This window comes from Oncorhynchus keta, chromosome 17 (genome assembly GCF_023373465.1).
Source record: "Oncorhynchus keta strain PuntledgeMale-10-30-2019 chromosome 17, Oket_V2, whole genome shotgun sequence".
In the NCBI taxonomy this organism is placed as follows: Eukaryota; Metazoa; Chordata; class Actinopteri; order Salmoniformes; family Salmonidae; genus Oncorhynchus; species Oncorhynchus keta.
The window spans coordinates 39245892-39264972 of record NC_068437.1 but is presented as its reverse complement, the minus strand read 5'-3'; the positions used below and the strand labels follow the sequence as shown (position 1 = coordinate 39264972).

Below are 19081 nucleotides of genomic sequence, written 5' to 3'. Positions count from 1 at the left end.
GTCATAAGGTGAATGCACCAATTTGTAAGTCGCTCTGGATAAGAGCGTCTGCTAAATGACTTAAATGTAAATGTATGTAAATGAGACAGACTCTACAACCCACACAAGTGGCTCAGGTAGTGCAGCTCATCCAGGATGGCACATCAATGCGAGCTGTGGCAAGAAGGTTTGCTGGGTCTGTCAGCGTAGTGTCCAGAGCATGGAGGCACTACCAGGAGACAGGCCAGTACATCAGGAGACGTGGAGGAGGCCGTAGGATGGCAACAACCCAGCAGCAGGACTGCTACCTCCACCTTTGTACAAGGAGGAGCAGGAGGAGCACTGCCAGAGCCCTACAAAATGACCTCCAGCAGGCCACAAATGTGCATGTGTCTGCTCAAACGGTCAGAAACAGACTCCATGAGGGTGGTATGAGGGCCCGACGTCCACAGGTGGGGGTTGTGCTTACAGCCCAACACCGTGCAGGACGTTTGGCATTTGCCAGAGAACACCAAGATTGGCAAATTCGCCACTGGCGCCCTGTGCTCTTCACAGATGAAAGCAGGTTCACACTGATCATGTGACAGACTTGACAGAGTCTGGAGCCGCCGTGGAAAACGTTCTGCTGCCTGCAACATCCTCCAGCATGACCGGTTTGGCGGTGGGTCAGTCATGGTGTGGGGTGGCATTTCTCCATGTGTTCGCCAGAGGTAGCCTGACTGCCATTAGATACCGAGATGAGATCCTCAGACCCCTTGTGAGACCATATGCTGGTGCGGTTGGCCCTGGGTTCCTCCTAATGCAAGACAATGCTAGACCTCATGTTGTTGGAGTGTGTCAGCCGTTCCTGCAAGAGGAAGGCATTGATGCTATGGACTGGCCCGCCCGTTCCCCAGACCTGAATCCAATTGAGCACATCTGGGACATCATGTCTCGCTCCATCCACCACAGACTGTCCAGGAGTTGGCGGATGCTTTAGTCCAGGTCTGGGATGAGATCCCTCAGGAGACCATCCGCCACCTCATCAGGAGCATGCCCAGGCGTTGTAGGGAGGTCATACAGGCACGTGAAGGCCACACACACTACTGAGCCTCAGTTTGACTTGTTTCAAGGACATTACATCAAAGTTGGATCAGCCTGTAGTGTGGTTTCCCACTTTAATTTTGAGTGTCACTCCAAATCCAGACGTCCATGGGTTGATAAATTTGATTTCCATTGATCATTTTTTGTGTGATTTTGTTGTCAGCACATTCAACTATGTAAAGAAAAAAGTATTTAATCAGAATATTTCATTCATTCAGATCTAGGATGTGTTATTTTAATGTTCCCTTTATTTTTTTGAGCAGTGTATATTTGGGTGAGAAGGAGCAAAATGACAGGGAGAGAGTTAGGAGATCGATAGACAGGAGGGAAATGTTTTTGTATGCCTATGGCTCATGCAATGGTAGAGCGCATGCGTTCACCTGATGGAGTGTTTTAGAGAGAGAGAACAAGAGCGTGCGAGAGAGGAAGCAGAGAGGAAGGAGAGAGAGAAAGAGAGAGAGCAAGAGCATGCGAGAGAGGAAGCAGAGAGGAAGGAGAGAGAGAGAGAGAGAGAGAGAGAAAAAGAGCGTGCGAGAGAGGAAGCAGAGAGGAAGGAGAGAGAGAAAGAGAGAGAGAGCAAGAGCGAGCGAAAGATGCGCGGAGAGAGGATGGAAAAAGAGAAAGGGGAGAGAAAGGAAATAGAGATCGAGTGACAAGGAGAGAGGAAGGAGAGAGACAGGAAGGAGACAGTGAGAGAGGAAGGAGAGATAGGAGACAGATAGAGAGAGAGGAACGAGTGAGTGAGTGAGTGAGTGAGTGAGTGAGTGAGTGAGTGAGTGAGTGAGTGAGTGAGTGAGTGAGTGAGTGAGTGAGTGAGGAGACCTGGCTCTCAAGAGAATACAGGCTATGTGCACACTCCCCACAAAATGAGGTGGAAGCTGAACTGCACTTCCTAACCTCCTGCCAAATGTACGACCATAGAGACACATATTTCCCTCAGATTACACAGACCCACAAAGAATTTGAAAACAAACCCAATTTTGATTAACTCCCATTTCTACTGGGTGAAATACCACAGTGTGCCATCACAGCAGCAAGATTTGTGTACTGTTTCCACAAGAAAAGGGCAACCAGTGGAGACAAACCAGTGAAATACAACCCATATTTATGTTTATTTATTTTCCCTTTTGTACTTTATCTATTTGCATATGATATGATATTTTAAATGTCTTTATAATTTTGGAACCTTTGCAAGTGTAATGTTTACTGAAACGTTTGTGGTCATACGCACCATCCTTAAAAACAATGTAATGTTTAACCCCAGAGCGCGAGAGAGAGCCACTCTGCATACAACACAGAACTTTGACAGGGAGGTTAAGACCCATGACTCATTCAATGTTTGAGGCACCTTAGAAAAACAGGGTGCTATGAATGAATAAAGCCAAGGTTCTCTTTCATTCAACTCCCCTTTCATCTACATGTGGTAACGGTAACGGTTAGGTTCATAACTGATTCTTCTCCGCACGCACACCACACACACACACACACACACACACACGGTTGTATTACACTGTCATTCGTCTCTATGTGGAGCATAAACCAGAAACAACACTACAGGTCTGGACAGGGATAATGACAGTCTGCGAGACAAAATGTAGGATTGGCAGGCAATTCAACTTCTAATAAGAGACGTTTCAAATTTAAAAAAAGTCCACCTGTCTGTTTGATCTATGGTGTGGTGATTTAGGACATCTGATGATGACATGCCCCAGGACTACCTCACATGATGACTCCTTGCTGTCCCCAGTCTACCTGGCTGTGCTGCTGCTCCAGTTTCAACTGTTCTGCCTTATTATTATTCGACCATGCTGGTCATTTATGAACATTTGAACATCTTGGCCATGTTCTGTTATAATCTCCACCCCACATAGCCTGGTTCCTCTCTAGGTTTCTTCCTAGGTTTTGGCCTTTCTAGGGAGTTTTTCCTAGCCACCGTGCTTCTACACCTGCATTGCTTGCTGTTTGGGGTTTTAGGCTGGGTTTCTGTACAGCACTTTGAGATATCAGCTGATGTACGAAGGGCTATATAAATGCATTTGATTTGATTTGACATCACTATTATAGTTTTACCTTCAATTACTAAGGGAACTGGGTTATTTGACAGTTTTAGAGGTTTCAGATGAAGAGTGATAATACTGAGTGGAATGAGGGTGCTCAAAATACTTCCCTTCCTTTCCCAACATTCTGCTTTGATAGGACCAAAAGACCTGGGTCTTCCTAGAGGCTTTGTGAATACAGGTACTGAATACGGGTACTGAATACGGGTACTGAATACGGGTCCAGAGTTGCACTATTTAGGACCAGCCCATGGGTTCAATCATCTCTGTGCCATGGGCATAGGAGTACCTTTCCTAACAAGGCCCTGAATAAGAGGCGAGCCCCCACTCTCCCAGCCTCTCCCGGGTGGGACAGTGGAGGCCAAGGGGCCCAGCTATCACAGCATGAAGAGGCGCTCTGACAAAGGCCGTGAGGCCGATACCTAAAGCGTATTAAAGAGCAGTGTGCGGGTTTCTTCTTTTTCTCATCTTATTCAACTGTTACCATGCACCTGCAAAAAGATAGCGCAGATGTGCAAGTGCCTTTTGAATTACAGTATAGAGAGGACCCATGCATGAAAGTCCCTCCATCATTCAGCAGACTACTAGTTACCAGTGTTGACTGATAGGCTCAATTACAGCAGGGCTTTCAGATGGAGAGGCTCACTGAGATATACCCACTGGTGCCCAGCAGGATCAGATCAGGAGGCCTGGGACTTGGGACTTCACAACTAGCATGGGACTTCACAACTAGCATGTCACCTCCAGTATAAACCTGTCTGGGGAATATCATGATTTCTATTCCTCAGGGCCTGTGGTGAGCAGCAAGCTAATCTCACAATCAGTGAATCAGGGCTGCCAACACTGAACTAACACCGAGCACACATCTCCCATGTTTTGATGCGACACCCTGAGGTTTATCTGTAGAAAAACAAAAACACAGGCTCCCTACAAAGGTTTAGTACAAAACGCCTTGAGAATATTTATTAAGTTTGGTACACATCTAGCGAGAGAGAGACGCTGTCTGTATCGGTCTAAAGAGAAGGGAATTTAACTGTAAAATCACCAGATTATTAGCTAGCTCTGAGAAATACCCACATTGAATGGCAAAGGAATTGTAATGAACACAACACTGTCCTCAGAAGTAGAGGTTTAACCAACAAGGGGAGTTGATAACCAACATAGCAGAACATACTCCATTTCTGCAGATATATCTGCATATATACACTGTAGATCCATACATCTTTGGAGGGCAGGCGAACCAGACCAGGGGGCCACAGTGCATGCTAATAAATGATTCATCCATGTTTTCCTTCATCCTCTCGTGCTGTCAAGGAAACAGCTGCAGATCATGATACCAGAGAAAAACACAACAAATCCCAGGTTTTCACTTTTCCTGGCTGGAGTAGATCTTGGTCCGTCAAATCTTTGCCTCTTCCTTCCTCATTTCCTTAATTCCTGTCAAAGCGCATTGGAGAGCTTGGGGAGGAATTGAGGAAACAGGTAAGGAGGAAGGATTTGACAGCTAGTAATGTGTGTGTACAGTTCTGCTTCAGTGTCTTCAAATGACAGCCGCTGGAAAGGCCTTTTCAATGAGACACCATGAGGCCATCTTGTGGACTTGACAGAGAGCTGTGGTTCCCCATCCTGATCCATATGTGGAGCTCCGTTTCATCCAGGCAGACAAGGGCATGCAGCACCATGGCTCTTCCTGACCCTCCACACCGATTGGTTCTGCCTGCACTGACTACACACAGGCAGTGTGAAAGCACCAGCTGGGCTTAGGTGGCAACAACAACTCCCATCCAGAAATACATCATACCCCCAGTGGGGGATAGTCTGAGCCTTGTACTCTACTCTCTGAAACACACCACAAACATACAGTGAAGAGGTCAAAAAGATAGACATCTTGCAGACATCATCTGACAAAAAAAACAGATCTATACATTTTCTTTAGTTGTATAATCAAGCCGGTCTGAAATCGCTCTTCACATTTACAAGCATTCTTTCCCAAGTCATTATTTCTTCGCGAGATAAAAGGCAGAAGGCTGTGTGCTCTGGTGTGAGACAAGACGAGATGAAGGGGAGAAAGGAGAAGCAGGTCAGACAACAAGAGACACAAGAAGCCAGACTGATGGACGTGACTGCACTCCCTAACACCACAGCAGCAGACAGTGTGATTTCTTTCCCATTGGCGTTTTATTTAGTAAGCACTCAGGCATGCCAGCCAGTCCGCTTAAAACCTTACAGCCAGGGATGCACCTCCAATGTCGAAACCGAGAGAAGTGGGACAGTGTACAAATAAAATAGATTGTGTGTGTGTGTGTGTGTGTGTGTGTGTGTGTGTGTGTGTGTGTGTGTGTGTGTGTGTGTGTGTGTGTGTGTGTGTGTGTGTGTGTGTGTGTGTGTGTGTGTGAGAGAAAGAGAGTGATTTTTTTCCACCATTGGGAGCAAGGGAGAAGACTTCTCTGAGTGGTTCTGAAGGCTGCCTGCAGTGCAGGAGAGTTTTGTTGTATGGAAACTATTCCAACTTTGATTTCTGAAAGAGTTAAGATATCACCCTTGGCTACATTCTGACTGAAGTGAACAACATTTCAATTCATTCCCAACATGCGACCACAATGGACCAAAATGCAAGCAGATGATGTTGGTTGGTGTGGTTGGCTCCCCCAAGCGAGTCAGGGTTGGGTTCATTAGGATCCAAATGAAAAAAAAACGGACTGAAACAGGGAGGGACCACCTGGATGTAAGGACTAGCAGGTCCAAGAAATAAATATCCATTTGCATTTTTCATTGCAATACTTTTCTGTTGCATACCCTACTGAATAAGACCAAGGTATGGCAGTGTTAGGCTCCCTCTTACCTCCTCGTTCTCGATGTTCAGAGTGGCCAGGCGGGACTGTAGTTGCTGGAACCTCAACATCAGCTCTCCGCTCACCGGCGGCTGCATCGCGATCTGGCACACCTGGGCAGGAAGAGGAAACACATCACTAAACAGAAAGTCACCACCATCTGACAGGGGGTTACTTAATCTGACAGGGGGTTACTTAGTCTGACAGGGGGTTACTTAGTCTGACAGGGGGTTACTTAATCTGACAGGGGGTTACTTAGTCTGACAGGGGGTTACTTAGTCTGACAGGGGGTTACTTAATCTGACAGGGGGTTACTTAATCTGACAGGGGGTTACTTAATCTGACAGGGGGTTACTTAGTCTGACAGGGGGTTACTTAGTCTGACAGGGGGTTACTTAATATGACAGGGGTTACTTAATCTGACAGGGGGTTACTTAATCTGACAGGGGGTTACTTAATCTGACAGGGGGTTACTTAATTTGACAGGGGGTTACTTAATTTGACAGGGGGTTACTTAATCTGACAGGGGGTTACTTAATCTGACAGGGGGTTACTTAATCTGACAGGGGGTTACTTAATCTGACAGGGGGTTACTTCATCTGACAGGGGGTTACTTCATCTGACAGGGGTTACTTCATCTGACAGGGGTTACTTCATCTGACAGGGGTTACTTCATCTGACAGGGGTTACTTCATCTGACAGGGGTTACTTCATCTGACAGGGGTTACTTCATCTGACAGGGGGTTACTTCATCTGACAGGGGTTACTTCATCTGACAGGGGGTTACTTCATCTGACAGGGGGTTACTTCATCTGACAGGGGTTACTTCATCTGACAGGGGTTACTTCATCTGACAGGGGGTTACTTCATCTGACAGGGGGTTACTTCATCTTATCCTAAAATGGCAAAGACATCAGAAATGTGTTTTAAACTACACCACAAACGTCACTGACCCAGATGTGAATCCAGACAGCCGCAGATCAATAGCTTGTAAACAGACATGATATCAGGGACCCCAGAGCCAACGACTCAAATTAATTCAGCGTGTTGCGCTGCTCCATTTCACTTGAGGCTGAGAAATGAGACGTGCTTGCCATTGGCTTCAGCCTATAAACATCTCCTCTGACGGCACAGACACAGTAAAACTGTGCAATTAAGCTGCCAAAACCAGGGCTCATTTAGTACAAGACCTTAAAATCAACCTCACTTCCACCCTATACAGCATATAGGACTGAACATATTGGTTCTGTTACAAAAACTGAGGTCTCCTCAACCATTAGGACAAACAGCACTAGCGTTCACTACAGTAATAGATGGATGAATGAATGAATGGCTGAGTGGACAGATGGATGGAGAAATGGACACAAAGATCAACAAGCCTGTGTGTCTCAATGTCTCACCTCATCGCCCATGTGGGGCTGGAACTGGAACTTGATGGGCGGGCAGAAGGCTGTGGGGTACAACTCCATGAAGCGCTGGCGGTCGCTGCGGGGGTCCAGACTGTCTACGGCGTTCTCGATGATGTCTAGGCCCTCGTGGCGACTTGTCTCCAGGTTGTACTCAGCCGATAGGTAGGTCCTCAGGGCACGGTTCAGGCTGGCGTGGTAGCCCAGATCACAGCACTGGTAGAGGGAAAGATGAGACTGTAAATGATCAGGATGCCCCGTTTACTTCAACTTCTGACAACTTAATGAGAAGCTTCTAAAATGTCAAGTCCAGCCATGGTACAAGGTTTTTTTTAACAACTAACTGCAGATTGTCCTAAAACATGACATTTCTTTTCCAGCAAAAACACATACGTTCATGGAAAAACCAACAACTTTGTAATGGTTTCAACACGGTCAACAATGTCTGCTCTCTTAGTCTCTCGACACACTGCAGTCATGAACATTATTGGCCATTAACGGAGTAGTCTGATACATTCTCTGACTGCTGGCTTGGCCCGGAGTTATAGAACCTGAATAATGTTTCCAACATCTGATGCTGGATCTCATTAACTAGGACCTTGGTAAGCCAGGGCCTGAGAGTTCCTACAGACAGCCTTGGAGGTGATGAAGACACCCGGACACAGGAGCATTGTCTGCCAGGCTACCTAACGCCTTGCTTGTCCACATTACATTGGATGTTATCTGTCCAATTCATCAACTATAATTTCTTTAACAATTGACTGTCAACTCTTATGACAGATTGCACAACATACTAAAACAAGTGTACTCACACACCCACGGACACTGGTACGCACAAACACACATGCAAAACACGCAGGAGCTCACACACAGGTACGAACACACACACCCTCGTGATTTACATAGGCTAGAAAGCAGGAAAGTGGGAAGAGGTGCACATTTTAGCACCCAGAATGGCCCTTCCTCACCGTTTGTCTGGAATACACAATCGCTAAAAGTACCGAGCGTTCACCCATGTTGGCCTGGCAACACTGGAGAAATGGTGCAGTACATTATTTTTAAGGGTGAATATCCCAGGTAGTGTATAAATATGTCCCGTTTATAGGTCTGGGTTCTGGAGGAGAAGACAAAGCCATCTGCTTGGTAGGTAGAGTAGAGAACAGAAGACAAAGCCATCTGCTTGGTAGGTAGAGTAGAGAACAGAAGACAAAGCCATCTGCTTGGTAGGTAGAGTAGAGAACAGAAGACAAAGCCATCTGCTTGGTAGGTAGAGTAGAGAACATAAGACAAAGCCATCTGCTTGGTAGGTAGAGTAGAGAACAGAAGATAAAGCCATCTGCTTGGTAGGTAGAGAAGAGAACAGAAGACAAAGCCATCTGCTTGGTAGGTAGAGTAGAGAACAGAAGACAAAGCCATCTGCTTGGTAGGTAGAGTAGAGAACAGAAGACAAAGCCATCTGCTTGGTAGGTAGAGTAGAGAACAGAAGACAAAGCCATCTGCTTGGTAGGTAGAGTAGAGAACAGAAGACAACGCCATCTGCTTGGTAGGTAGAGTAGAGAACAGAAGACAACGCCATCTGCTTGGTAGGTAGAGTAGAGAACAGAAGACAAAGTACAGAGTGGTGATATGAGAGACGGGATGGCTGACCTGCAACACACATCAGCAATTCCCAAATATTGGTTAAAGGGGCAGGGTCTTTCCCACACCCCATTCAAGCTAAATATGTGTGTGTGTGTGTGTGTGTGTGTGTGTGTGTGTGTGTGTGTGTGTGTGTGTGTGTGTGTGTGTGTGTGTGTGTGTGTGTGTGTGTGTGTGTGTGTGTGTGTGTGTGTGTGTGTGTGTGTGTACAGTTAATTCGGAAAGTATTCAGACCCCTCAACTTTTTCCACATTTTGTTACCTTACAGCCTTGCTCTAAAATGGATAAATGTTTTTTCCCCCTTGTCAATCTACACAAAATACCCCATAATGACAAAGCAAAAGCAATTTGCTTTGAAAATTTAAAAAACTGAAATATTTACATACAGTACCAGTCAAAAGTTTGGACACACCTACTCATTCAAGGGTTTTCCTTGATTTTTACCATTTTCTACATTGTAGAATAATATTGAAGACATCAAAACTATGAAATAACACAAATAGAATAATGTAGTAACCAAAAAAAGTGTGTAAAACAAATAAAAATCATCTACACACAATACCCCATAATGACAAAGCAAAAACTGTTTTGAAAATCTTGCAAATGAAAAAAAAAAATGGAATATCACATTTACTTAAGTATTCAGACCCTTTACTCAGTACTTTGCTGAAGCACCTTTGGCAGTGATTACAGGCTCGAGTCTTCCTGGGTATGATGCTACAAGCTTGACACACCTGTATTTGGGGAGTTTTTAAACATTCTTTGCAGATCCTCTCAAACTCTGTCAGGTTGGATGGGGAATGTCACTGCACAGCTATTTTCAGGTCTCTCCAAATATATTAGATCGGGCTCTGTCTTGGCCACTTGAGGACATTGAGACTTGTCCCGAAGCTACTCTTGCATTGTCTTGGCTGTGTGCTTAGGGTCATTGTCCTGCTGGACGGTGAACCTTCGCACCAGTCTAAGGTCCTGATCGCTCTGGAGCAGGTTTTCGTCAAAGATCTCTCTGTACATTGCTCTGATTATCTTTCCCTCGATCCTGACTAAACTAGTCTCCCAGTCCCTGCTGCTGAAAAAGATCCCCACAGCATGATGCTGCCACCACCGTGATTCACCGTTGGGATGGTGCCAGGTTTCCTCAAGACTTGATGCTTGGCGTTCAGGCCAAAGACTTCAATCTTGGTTTCATCAGACTAGAGAATGTAGTTTCTCATGGTAAGAGTAGGTGCCTTTCGGCAAACTCCAAGGGGCTGCCCTGCCTTTTACTGAGGAGTGGCCTCCGTCTGGCCACTCTACCAAAAGGCTTGATTGGTGGAGTGCTGCAGAGATGTTTGTCCTTCTGGAAGGTTCTCCCATCTCCACAGAGGAACTATGGAGGTCTGTCAGAGTGACCTCACCTCCCTGACCAAGGCCCTTCTCCCCCAATTAATGTTTGTTTGGGCAGCCAGCTCTAGGAAGTGTCTTGGTGGTTCGAAGTTGCTTCCGTTTAAGAATGACAGAGGCCACTGGCTCCATGTCATCTACAAGACCCTGCTAGGTAAAGTCCCCCCTTATCTCAGCTCGCTGGTCACCATAGCATCACCCACCTGTAGCACGTGCTCCAGCAGGTATATGTCTCTGGTCACCCCCAAAACCAATTCTTTCTCTGGCCGCCTCTCCTTCCAGTTCTCTGCTGCGAATGACTGGAACGAACTACAAAAATCTCTGAAACTGGAAACACTTATCTCCCTCACTAGCTTTAAGCACCAGCTGTCAGAGCAGCTCACAGATTACTGCACCTGTACATAGCCCACCTATAATTTAGCCCAAACAACTACCTCTTTCCCTACTGTATTTATTTTATTTATTTAGCTCCTTTGCGCCCCATTCTTTTTATTTCTACTTTGCACATTCTTCCACTGCAAATCTACCATGCCACCATGGCCTTTATTTGCCTTTAACTCCCTTACCTCACCTCATTTGCTCACATCGTATATAGACTTGTTTCTACTGTATTATTGACTGTATGTTTGTTTTACTCCATGTGTAACTGTGTCGTTGTATGTGTCAAACTACTTTGCTTTATCTTGGCCAGGTCGCAATTGTAAATGAGAACTTGTTCTCAACTTGCCTACCTGGTTAAATAAAGGTGAAATATATATATTTTTTTAAATAACAAATTATTGGGGACCTTCAATGCTGCAGACATTTTTTGGTACCCTTTCCCAGGTCTGTGCCTCATCACAATTGTGTCTCTGCGCTCTATGGAAAATTCCTTTGACCTCATGGCTTGGTTTTTGCGCTGACATGCACTATCAACTATGGGACCTTATATAGACAGGTGTGTGCCTTTCCAAATCATGTTCAACCAATTGAATTTACCACAGGTGGACTCCAATGAAGTTGCAGAAACATCGAGGATGATCAATGGAAACAGGATGCGAGTCTCATAGCAAAGGGTTTGAATACTTATGTAAATAAGGTATTGTTTTTTACATATTTAATACATTTAAATGATATACATGGCATTCTATGACTATGCCATGTTGAAAGTCACTGAGCTCTTCAGTAAGGACATTGTATGGCCAATGTTTGTCTAAGGAGATTGCATGGCTGTGTGATCGATTTCATACACCTGTCAGCAACGGGTGTGTCTGAAATAGCCGAATCAACTAATTTGAAGATCTGGTGCAACCAATTACCTTCAGAAAACACATAATTAGTTAAATAATGTCCACGTGTGTGCAATCTAAGTGTCACATGATCAGTCACATGATCTCAGTATATATACACCTGTTCTGAAAGGCCCCAGAGTCTGAAAGACCACTAAGCAAGGGGCACCACCAAGCAATCAGCACCATGAAGACCAAGCAGCTCTTCAAACAGGACAGGGACAAAGTTGTGGAGAAGTACAGATCATGGTTGGGTTATAAAAAAATATCCAAAACTTTGAACATCCCACAGAGCACCATTAAATCCATTATTAAAAACTGGGTCCATTCCACCATAGCTCGCTCTGTGTCAAGTTTCAAACAGTTTGTCCTCTTGTAGGGAGGTCAGCTGGATTAGTTATCCCTTCAATATGTGACCATGACTCTGGATTGGTCAAGGCCTGGATCTCCGTCACTCTGTTCGCAACAAACTGTTTCCATTTCTGAGCTGAGCTGCAAATCCAATGCAGCACGATCATCGAGTCTGTCCACATTTTGATCTGTTTTTCTTCCATTTTCAGTGTGGTCATCAAGTTGTTTGCTAGTCTCGCTTCAATCACAGCTCCCATGAGCTCCAGACGTGGCAGCGTCATTTTCTTAAGTGGGGCTACCCTGGACTTGGATGCGACTAGACTTGTTGTTTCCCTGTCTTGTGACTCACCTTGCAAGTAAGCTACTGCACTGTAAGCCCTTTCACTTGCATCACAGAACACGTGTAGTTTCAGGGTGTGGTTATTCTGTGGGCCGCATGTCTGTTCTGTACCACCTTGGTATGGTGAGCTGGTGTAACTGGGGTAGTTCTGAACACCACTGTTGCCATTCTCGTGTCAGATCAGGTGGTAATTCTTCGTCCCAGCTGAGTCCCCTCTCCCACATTTCCTGGAACATGCACTTGATCCTGATGGTGAAGGGAGTTAAGAAACCAAGAGGGTCGAAGATACGTGCAGACGACTGCAGAACACTTCTCTTTGTGTTCTCCTTTTGCCTTAGAATGCTCAGTAACGGCCTGAGGTCAAACACAAAGTCATCCGTTTCCGGCCTCCATACTAAACCTAAAACCTTCAGCACTAATCCTTGTGTTTCTAGCGTCAACGGGTGGTCAGTTGTCGTACTCTCCTCCCATTTTGTTTTCAATTCAGGAGAATTGGTCATCCATTTACAGAGGTCCATGCCTGCAATCGACAGCATTCGCTTTGCAGTTGTTGTCACAAGGTAAGCATCTTCAACATTGCGTGAACTTGCAATGAAGTCATCTACATAGAGTGACTCTCTCAGTATCTCTACAACTTCTGGTTGTTCTGTTTCATATTGTTTCAGGTGATTCCTGATTGTAGCTGCCAGCAAAAATGGACTTGGGGAAGCTCCAAATACCACTCTTTTCATCCTCAGCACACGCAGCTCCTCTTCATTTTCTCCCCTTGGTGGGCCAGTGAGCCATAGAAATCTCACGGCGTCTCTGTCTCTCTCTGCTAGGGATATCTGCAGGAAAGCTTTCTTGATATCTGCCATGAATGCGATCTCATGTAATCTGAACTTTATCAGAACGCTGAGCAGATCCGGATTCAGGTTCGGTCCTGTGAGTAGACAGTCATTGAGGGATGGACAGCCATCTTCATGGGACGAGGCATCAACCACCACTCTCAGTTTTTTTGTCACCTTATCTTCTCAGAGTACTGCATGGTGAGGTAAGTAGTATTTTACATTGTCTGCACTTTTGCGTTGTCCTTGGGCACGTCCTCTGCCATATCTTGTTGTAAGTAGTCTTCTACTACCTCATTGTATCTGCTGTACAACGTCACATCCTTCTTCAGTCTTTTCTTCAGACCTTCAAACCGTTTCTTGGCGATTCTATAGTTGTCTTGGAGTTCTGGCATTTCTCATTTCCATGGCAACTCCACATGGTATCGCCCATCTTTGAAGGTGGTTGTTTCCTCAAACCTTTGTAGAGCCTCGTTTTCCTCTGGGTTCTGTGTTTTCTCGTTTAGAATACCCAGAGACTCAAGCTCCCAGAACGCATGCAGTTGCTTGGAGACTAGTGTGTCTTCATCAAGTGGGATGAACATGCAGGTTGCCTCGGCGACACTTGACATGGACACGGGTCCCTGCAGCGACCATCCAAAGGTGCTCTCTAAAGCAACTAGCGTCTCCGTCAGTCGCTTCACTCTGCCTGATACTATCTGCCAGTAGTAGTCTGCTCCTATCAGGACAGAGAGTTCAGGATCATTGTCATCTCCTGGAAAGTCTGCGAGCTGCAGTCCCCATTTACTGAGCTCATGCTGAATCCATTCACCAGGAACCTTCATCACAGCTGTGCACACTTGTGGGGTTTCAATTGCCTCTGTCTCTATTCTCTGCTGTTTGTCCCAGACATTCTCCAAGATGACTTCCACTGTGTTGCGTTGGGACGTTGCTGGGGCAGAGGAGCCAAACGTGTGAAGAGTGAGTGCCTCTTGTCTGATTACTGGTAGCTTCAAGCCCTTCACAAGGTTTTCATGTATGAAGCTTCTCTGACTGCCTCCATCTAGTAAGCAACGAGCTATCTTCCTGCCCGATGGGCCTTCTACCCATGCCTTTGCCGTTTGTAGCAACACAGTGTTCTGTCCATCTGGTTTCATCTTCACTGAATGGGGAATAACTGAGGAAACAACAGCATCTACAGAAACAGTAGGGGGTTGCACCGCACTCCTCTTACTGGTACACACCGCAATGTGATGTCTGCTTCCACATGTTGCACATGACACATCTTTGACTTTACAGAAGTTTGCTATGCGTCTCTGTCCTAAACATACAAAGCATCTTCCCATGTTATTTAGTTTCTGTTTGCGTGTAGCAATATTGTAGTCAGGGCAGTTTTCTGATTTGTGGTCTGCACTGTCACAAAATAGACACGTTTGTTGTTCCTTCAGGCTGACTGTATGCAGTGCTGCAGCAGAGGTCATGTTGGGTCTTTTTGTTTTCATTTCATTGGAGAAGCATGACTTGTTCCATGGTTTGCTCTCTTTCTGTTGGTTGCATAATCTTGTCATTTGTAGCACTCTCTCCCTGCTCTGAACCTCTTTCTGTAGGAAACTGATAATCTCAGACACTTTCCATTCATCATCTACTCCGCTCTGATGACTACAGTCAAGAGCTATGTCCTCTGGAATCATTTGCAGTACAATTGGGAATAGTAGGCTTCCATAGGGTTCTGACACTACACCCAGTGATTCCAGGCTCCTAATCTGAATTTCACATTCATCATATAGCTAACTGCCTCAATGCATTTAGATCAGAGGATTTCTTCACAGGTATGAGATTCAGCAGCTTTGACATATGAGCACTAATCACAAGGTCTTTCCTTCCAAATCTGCTCTTGAGTAGAGTGATTGCATCATCATAGTTACTGTCTGTTAACATCAGTCCTGCTACTGCCTTTGCAGCTGGTCCAGTGAGATATGTTTTCAGATAGATAAACTTCTCCTTTTTACACAGTGAATCATTGTTGTGAATAGCAGTCTCATACTGGTTCCAAACCCCTGCCATATACTGACATCTCCATAGAATTTCTCAATAATCAACTTCGGTAGCCTTACTGAGTTAGCGTCACTCGCCTGGGCTGGTATTGGATAGACGTCCTGTTTCTTCGTTATCACTCTTTGTGCACGACTCTTCAGCATGATAATGCTTTCATTATAATCCTCTGTGCATGCAATCTCTGCCTCCAATCCGTCAAATGGCGTTAACTGTTCAATTCCACAATCGAGTTCAAACAAACTGTCCTCCTTTGCTGATAACAATTCCAACAATGTACTCAAGTGATCGGTATCCGGATTTGACTGGGATATTTCCACGTCAATCTGATTCAAAATCCTCGTTGTTGCGCCTCGAATGGTACCCCGCTTTCGTCTCATTCTTTCTGCTTCATGCTGAATTTCCTCCTCAGCCATTTCAGCCACTTCTTCGTCGCAGCTCATATCCCGGGTTTCGGCACCAAATAGTGAAGCATGGTGGTGGCAGCATCATGCTGTGGGGATGTTTTTCCATCGACTGGAAAACTGGTCAGAATTGAAGGAATGATTGATGGCGCTAAATAAAGGGAAATTCTTGAGGGAAACCTGTTTCAGTCTTCCAGAGATTTGAGACTGGGGCGGAGGTTCACCTTCCAGCAGGACAATGACCATAAGCATAATGCTAAAGCAACACTTGAGTGGTTTAAACATTTAACTGTCTTGGAATGGCCTAGTTAAATCCCAGACCTCAATCCAATTGAGAATCTGTGGTATGACTTAAAGATTGCTGTACACCAGCGGAACCCATCCAACTTGAAGGAGCAGTTTTGCCTTGAAGAATGGGCAAAACTCCCAGTGGCTAGATGTGTCAAGCTTATAGAGACAAACTCCAAGAGACTTGCAGCTGTAATTGCTGCAAAAGGTGGCTCTACAAAGTACTGACTTTGGGGGGGGTGAAAAGTTATGCACGCCTTTTGTCTTATTGTTTGTTTCACAAGAAAAAATATTTTGCATCTTCAAAGTGGTAGGCATGTTGTGTAAATCAAATGATATAAACCCCCCAAAAATCTATTTGTAAGGCAACAAGATAGGAAAAATGCCAAGGGGGCAAGCCCCTGTATTATCTGTATGTCTGTACTCTCTGTCTGTACTGTCAGTCATGCGGTATGGTGTATAATATGAGGACTGAGACTAGAATAGTAGAGTAGCTCGGATCACAAAAGCTAATAATCTCCTGGGCTTTTTAATTCTCTTCCTTCAGTAATTTCCATCCCACAGTCTGTCTGGTGTGTGTCCTCTCTCACCATCGCTCAGATTTCTCCTCTGCTGCTAAACTCATCAGTTCCTTTCCACAGTTCAGACCTCAAAAAGGGACTAGCATTATGAGGATAGAAAAAAGGAGTAATACAATTTTCGGTTGCAGTGAGATAGGATTTTTGAAGAAATACTGTTTGGGTGGCAGACAACTTCATTTGAAGTCTGGAGTGAGGAGAGGCTTAGACTGAGAAGCAGCTCTCCGTTTGTGGCAGAATCTCTCCGGCAGCTTGTCTCTCTGCAGCAGACATACACTGAGTGTACAAAACATTATGCTCTTTCCATGACAGACTGACCAGGTGAATCCAGGTGAAAGCTATGATCCCTTATTGATGTCACTTGTTAAATCCACTTCAAATCAGTGTAGATGAAGGGGAGAAGGGTTAAAGGAGGATTTTTAAGCCTCAAGACATTGTTTGTGTGCCATTCAGAGCGTGAATGGGCAAGATAAAAGACGCTGCTGGGTTTTTCATGCTCAACAGTTTCTTGTGTGTATCAAGAATGGTCCACTACCCAAAGGACATCCAGCCAACTTGGCACAAATGTGGGAAGCATAAGAGTCAACATGGGCCAGCATCCATGTGGAGTGCTTTCGACACCTTGTGGTCTATTTTGTACACTCCGTGTATAATTTCCTTCAGATCTTTGGGGTTGTGTCCGAAATGGCACCCTATGCCCTTTATAGTTCACTACTTGTGATAAGGGCCCTTAGGGCTCAGATCAAAAGAAGTGCACTATGTAGGGTATAGGGTGCCAATGTGGGTGCAACCTAGGTGTTATTAACGAGAGAAGAGGGAGTAGACACTGTTCGGTAACACACTGTCAACCAAACATTCAAAGTTTTAGAGTACAGATGAAGGAGTCTATTCTTTAGCTGAACGTTTCTTCCAACGGTTTACTTACGTCAATTAAGTCAGACAAGTCGTGGATGTAGTACTTGAAGACGGAGGAATTTGTCGCCTCCAGTGTCAGCAGGTACTCGTTCCGTGCTTTGATTGACTTCAGTTTGTTCTCCGAGTACTTGGCCTGGCGCTGACATAGATAGGTATGAATGAGAGAGAGAGGGAGCGAGACCAATAGAGAGGAAGAGAAAGAGCGAGACAAAAAGAGAGAGAAACAGAAAGAGAAATTAATTAGCAAAAATGCCTTTATGAACAGCTGGGCATGCTTTCATGTCTGCATGTACACAGTCTGGTGGCTCGCTCACAACACAACCCAGGATGATTGGCAAACAGGAGCTGGTAGCCCTGCTCATTCAGACATCCTCCTTCCTCCCTAGCTGCCTGCCAGACACAGACTGTTAGTCACTAGCCAATAGACACTGACTCACCCACTGACACGGTCTTCCATATTTTAACGCTTCCCCCAATCCCAACGCATTCCAGGAAGAGCCTGTGAGAAAATGCTGTTCCTGTGGCCATTAAACAATTGGTCACAGAGTTCTAACATAAAACAGGCCTGTTCCTTCTGAGAATAACACAAAGCAATCTGGCTGCAAGTGATAGTGTTCATAGTGTGGTTTCCATCACACACACACACACACACACACACACACACACACACACACACACACACACACACACACACACACACACACACACACACACACACACACACCAGAGGGGTGGCCAGTAGAAGTCTGGCTGGCCAATAGAAGTCTGTTTCTGTTACAAATGATACAAATGATAAACACTTTCAGGGACACCTGGATGTCAACCTGAGTTCAAGGTTTGGGCCATAGAAATGGAAAATATATTAATGTAGAGGAGAGCATCACCATAGAAATAGAAGCTATAATAGTCTGAGCTTGACTAATTGCAGCTGGCTGAGATTTACCCCTAACTTCTCCAGACCATTTCCGGAGACCTTCTCCCTTACCTCACCTCGCTCATCAACTCATCCCTGACCGCTGGCTACGTCCCTTCCGTCTTCAAGAGAGCGAGAGTTGCACCCCTTCTGAAAAAACCTACACTCGATCCCTCCGATGTCAACAACTACAGACCAGTATCCCTTCTTTCTTTTCTCTCCAAAACTCTTGAACGTGCCGTCCTTGGCCAGCTCTCCCGCTATCTCTCTCAGAATGACCTTCTTGATCCAAATCAGTCAGGTTTCAAGACTAGTCATTCAACTGAGACTGCTCTTCTCTGTATCACGGAGGCGCTCCGCACTGCTAAAGCTAACTCTCTCTCCTCTGCTCTCATCCTTCTAGACCTATCGGCTGCCTTCGATACTGTGAACCATCAGATCCTCCTCTCCACCCTCTCCGAGTTGGGCATCTCCGGCGCGGCCCACGCTTGGATTGCGTCCTATCTGACAGGTCGCTCCTACCAGGTGGCGTGGCGAGAATCTGTCTCCTCACCACGCGCTCTCACCACTGGTGTCCCCAGGGCTCTGTTCTAGGCCCTCTCCTATTCTCGCTATACACCAAGTCACTTGGCTCTGTCATAACCTCACATGGTCTCTCCTATCATTGCTATGCAGACGACACACAATTAATCTTCTCCTTTCCCCCTTCTGATGACCAGGTGGCGAATCGCATCTCTGCATGTCTGGCAGACATATCAGTGTGGATGACGGATCACCACCTCAAGCTGA

At 45.5% G+C, this 19081-nt stretch overlaps 1 protein-coding gene across 5 annotated transcripts in view; it reads right to left on the bottom strand.

Annotated features, from left to right (window-relative positions):
* The window catches only part of LOC118395825 (SLIT-ROBO Rho GTPase-activating protein 1-like), a 173367-nt gene that overhangs the window by 65657 nt on the left and 88629 nt on the right, over window positions 1-19081 (bottom strand). For all 5 annotated transcript variants that reach the window (XM_035789795.2, XM_035789792.2, XM_035789791.2 and 2 more), the window contains exons 6-8: window positions 17390-17518; window positions 7351-7572; window positions 5962-6063 (exon numbers count right to left, since the gene is read on the bottom strand). In XM_035789795.2, the coding sequence (XP_035645688.1) occupies window positions 5962-6063; window positions 7351-7572; window positions 17390-17518 (453 nt within the window). The remainder of the gene's footprint in view (window positions 1-5961; window positions 6064-7350; window positions 7573-17389; window positions 17519-19081) is intronic.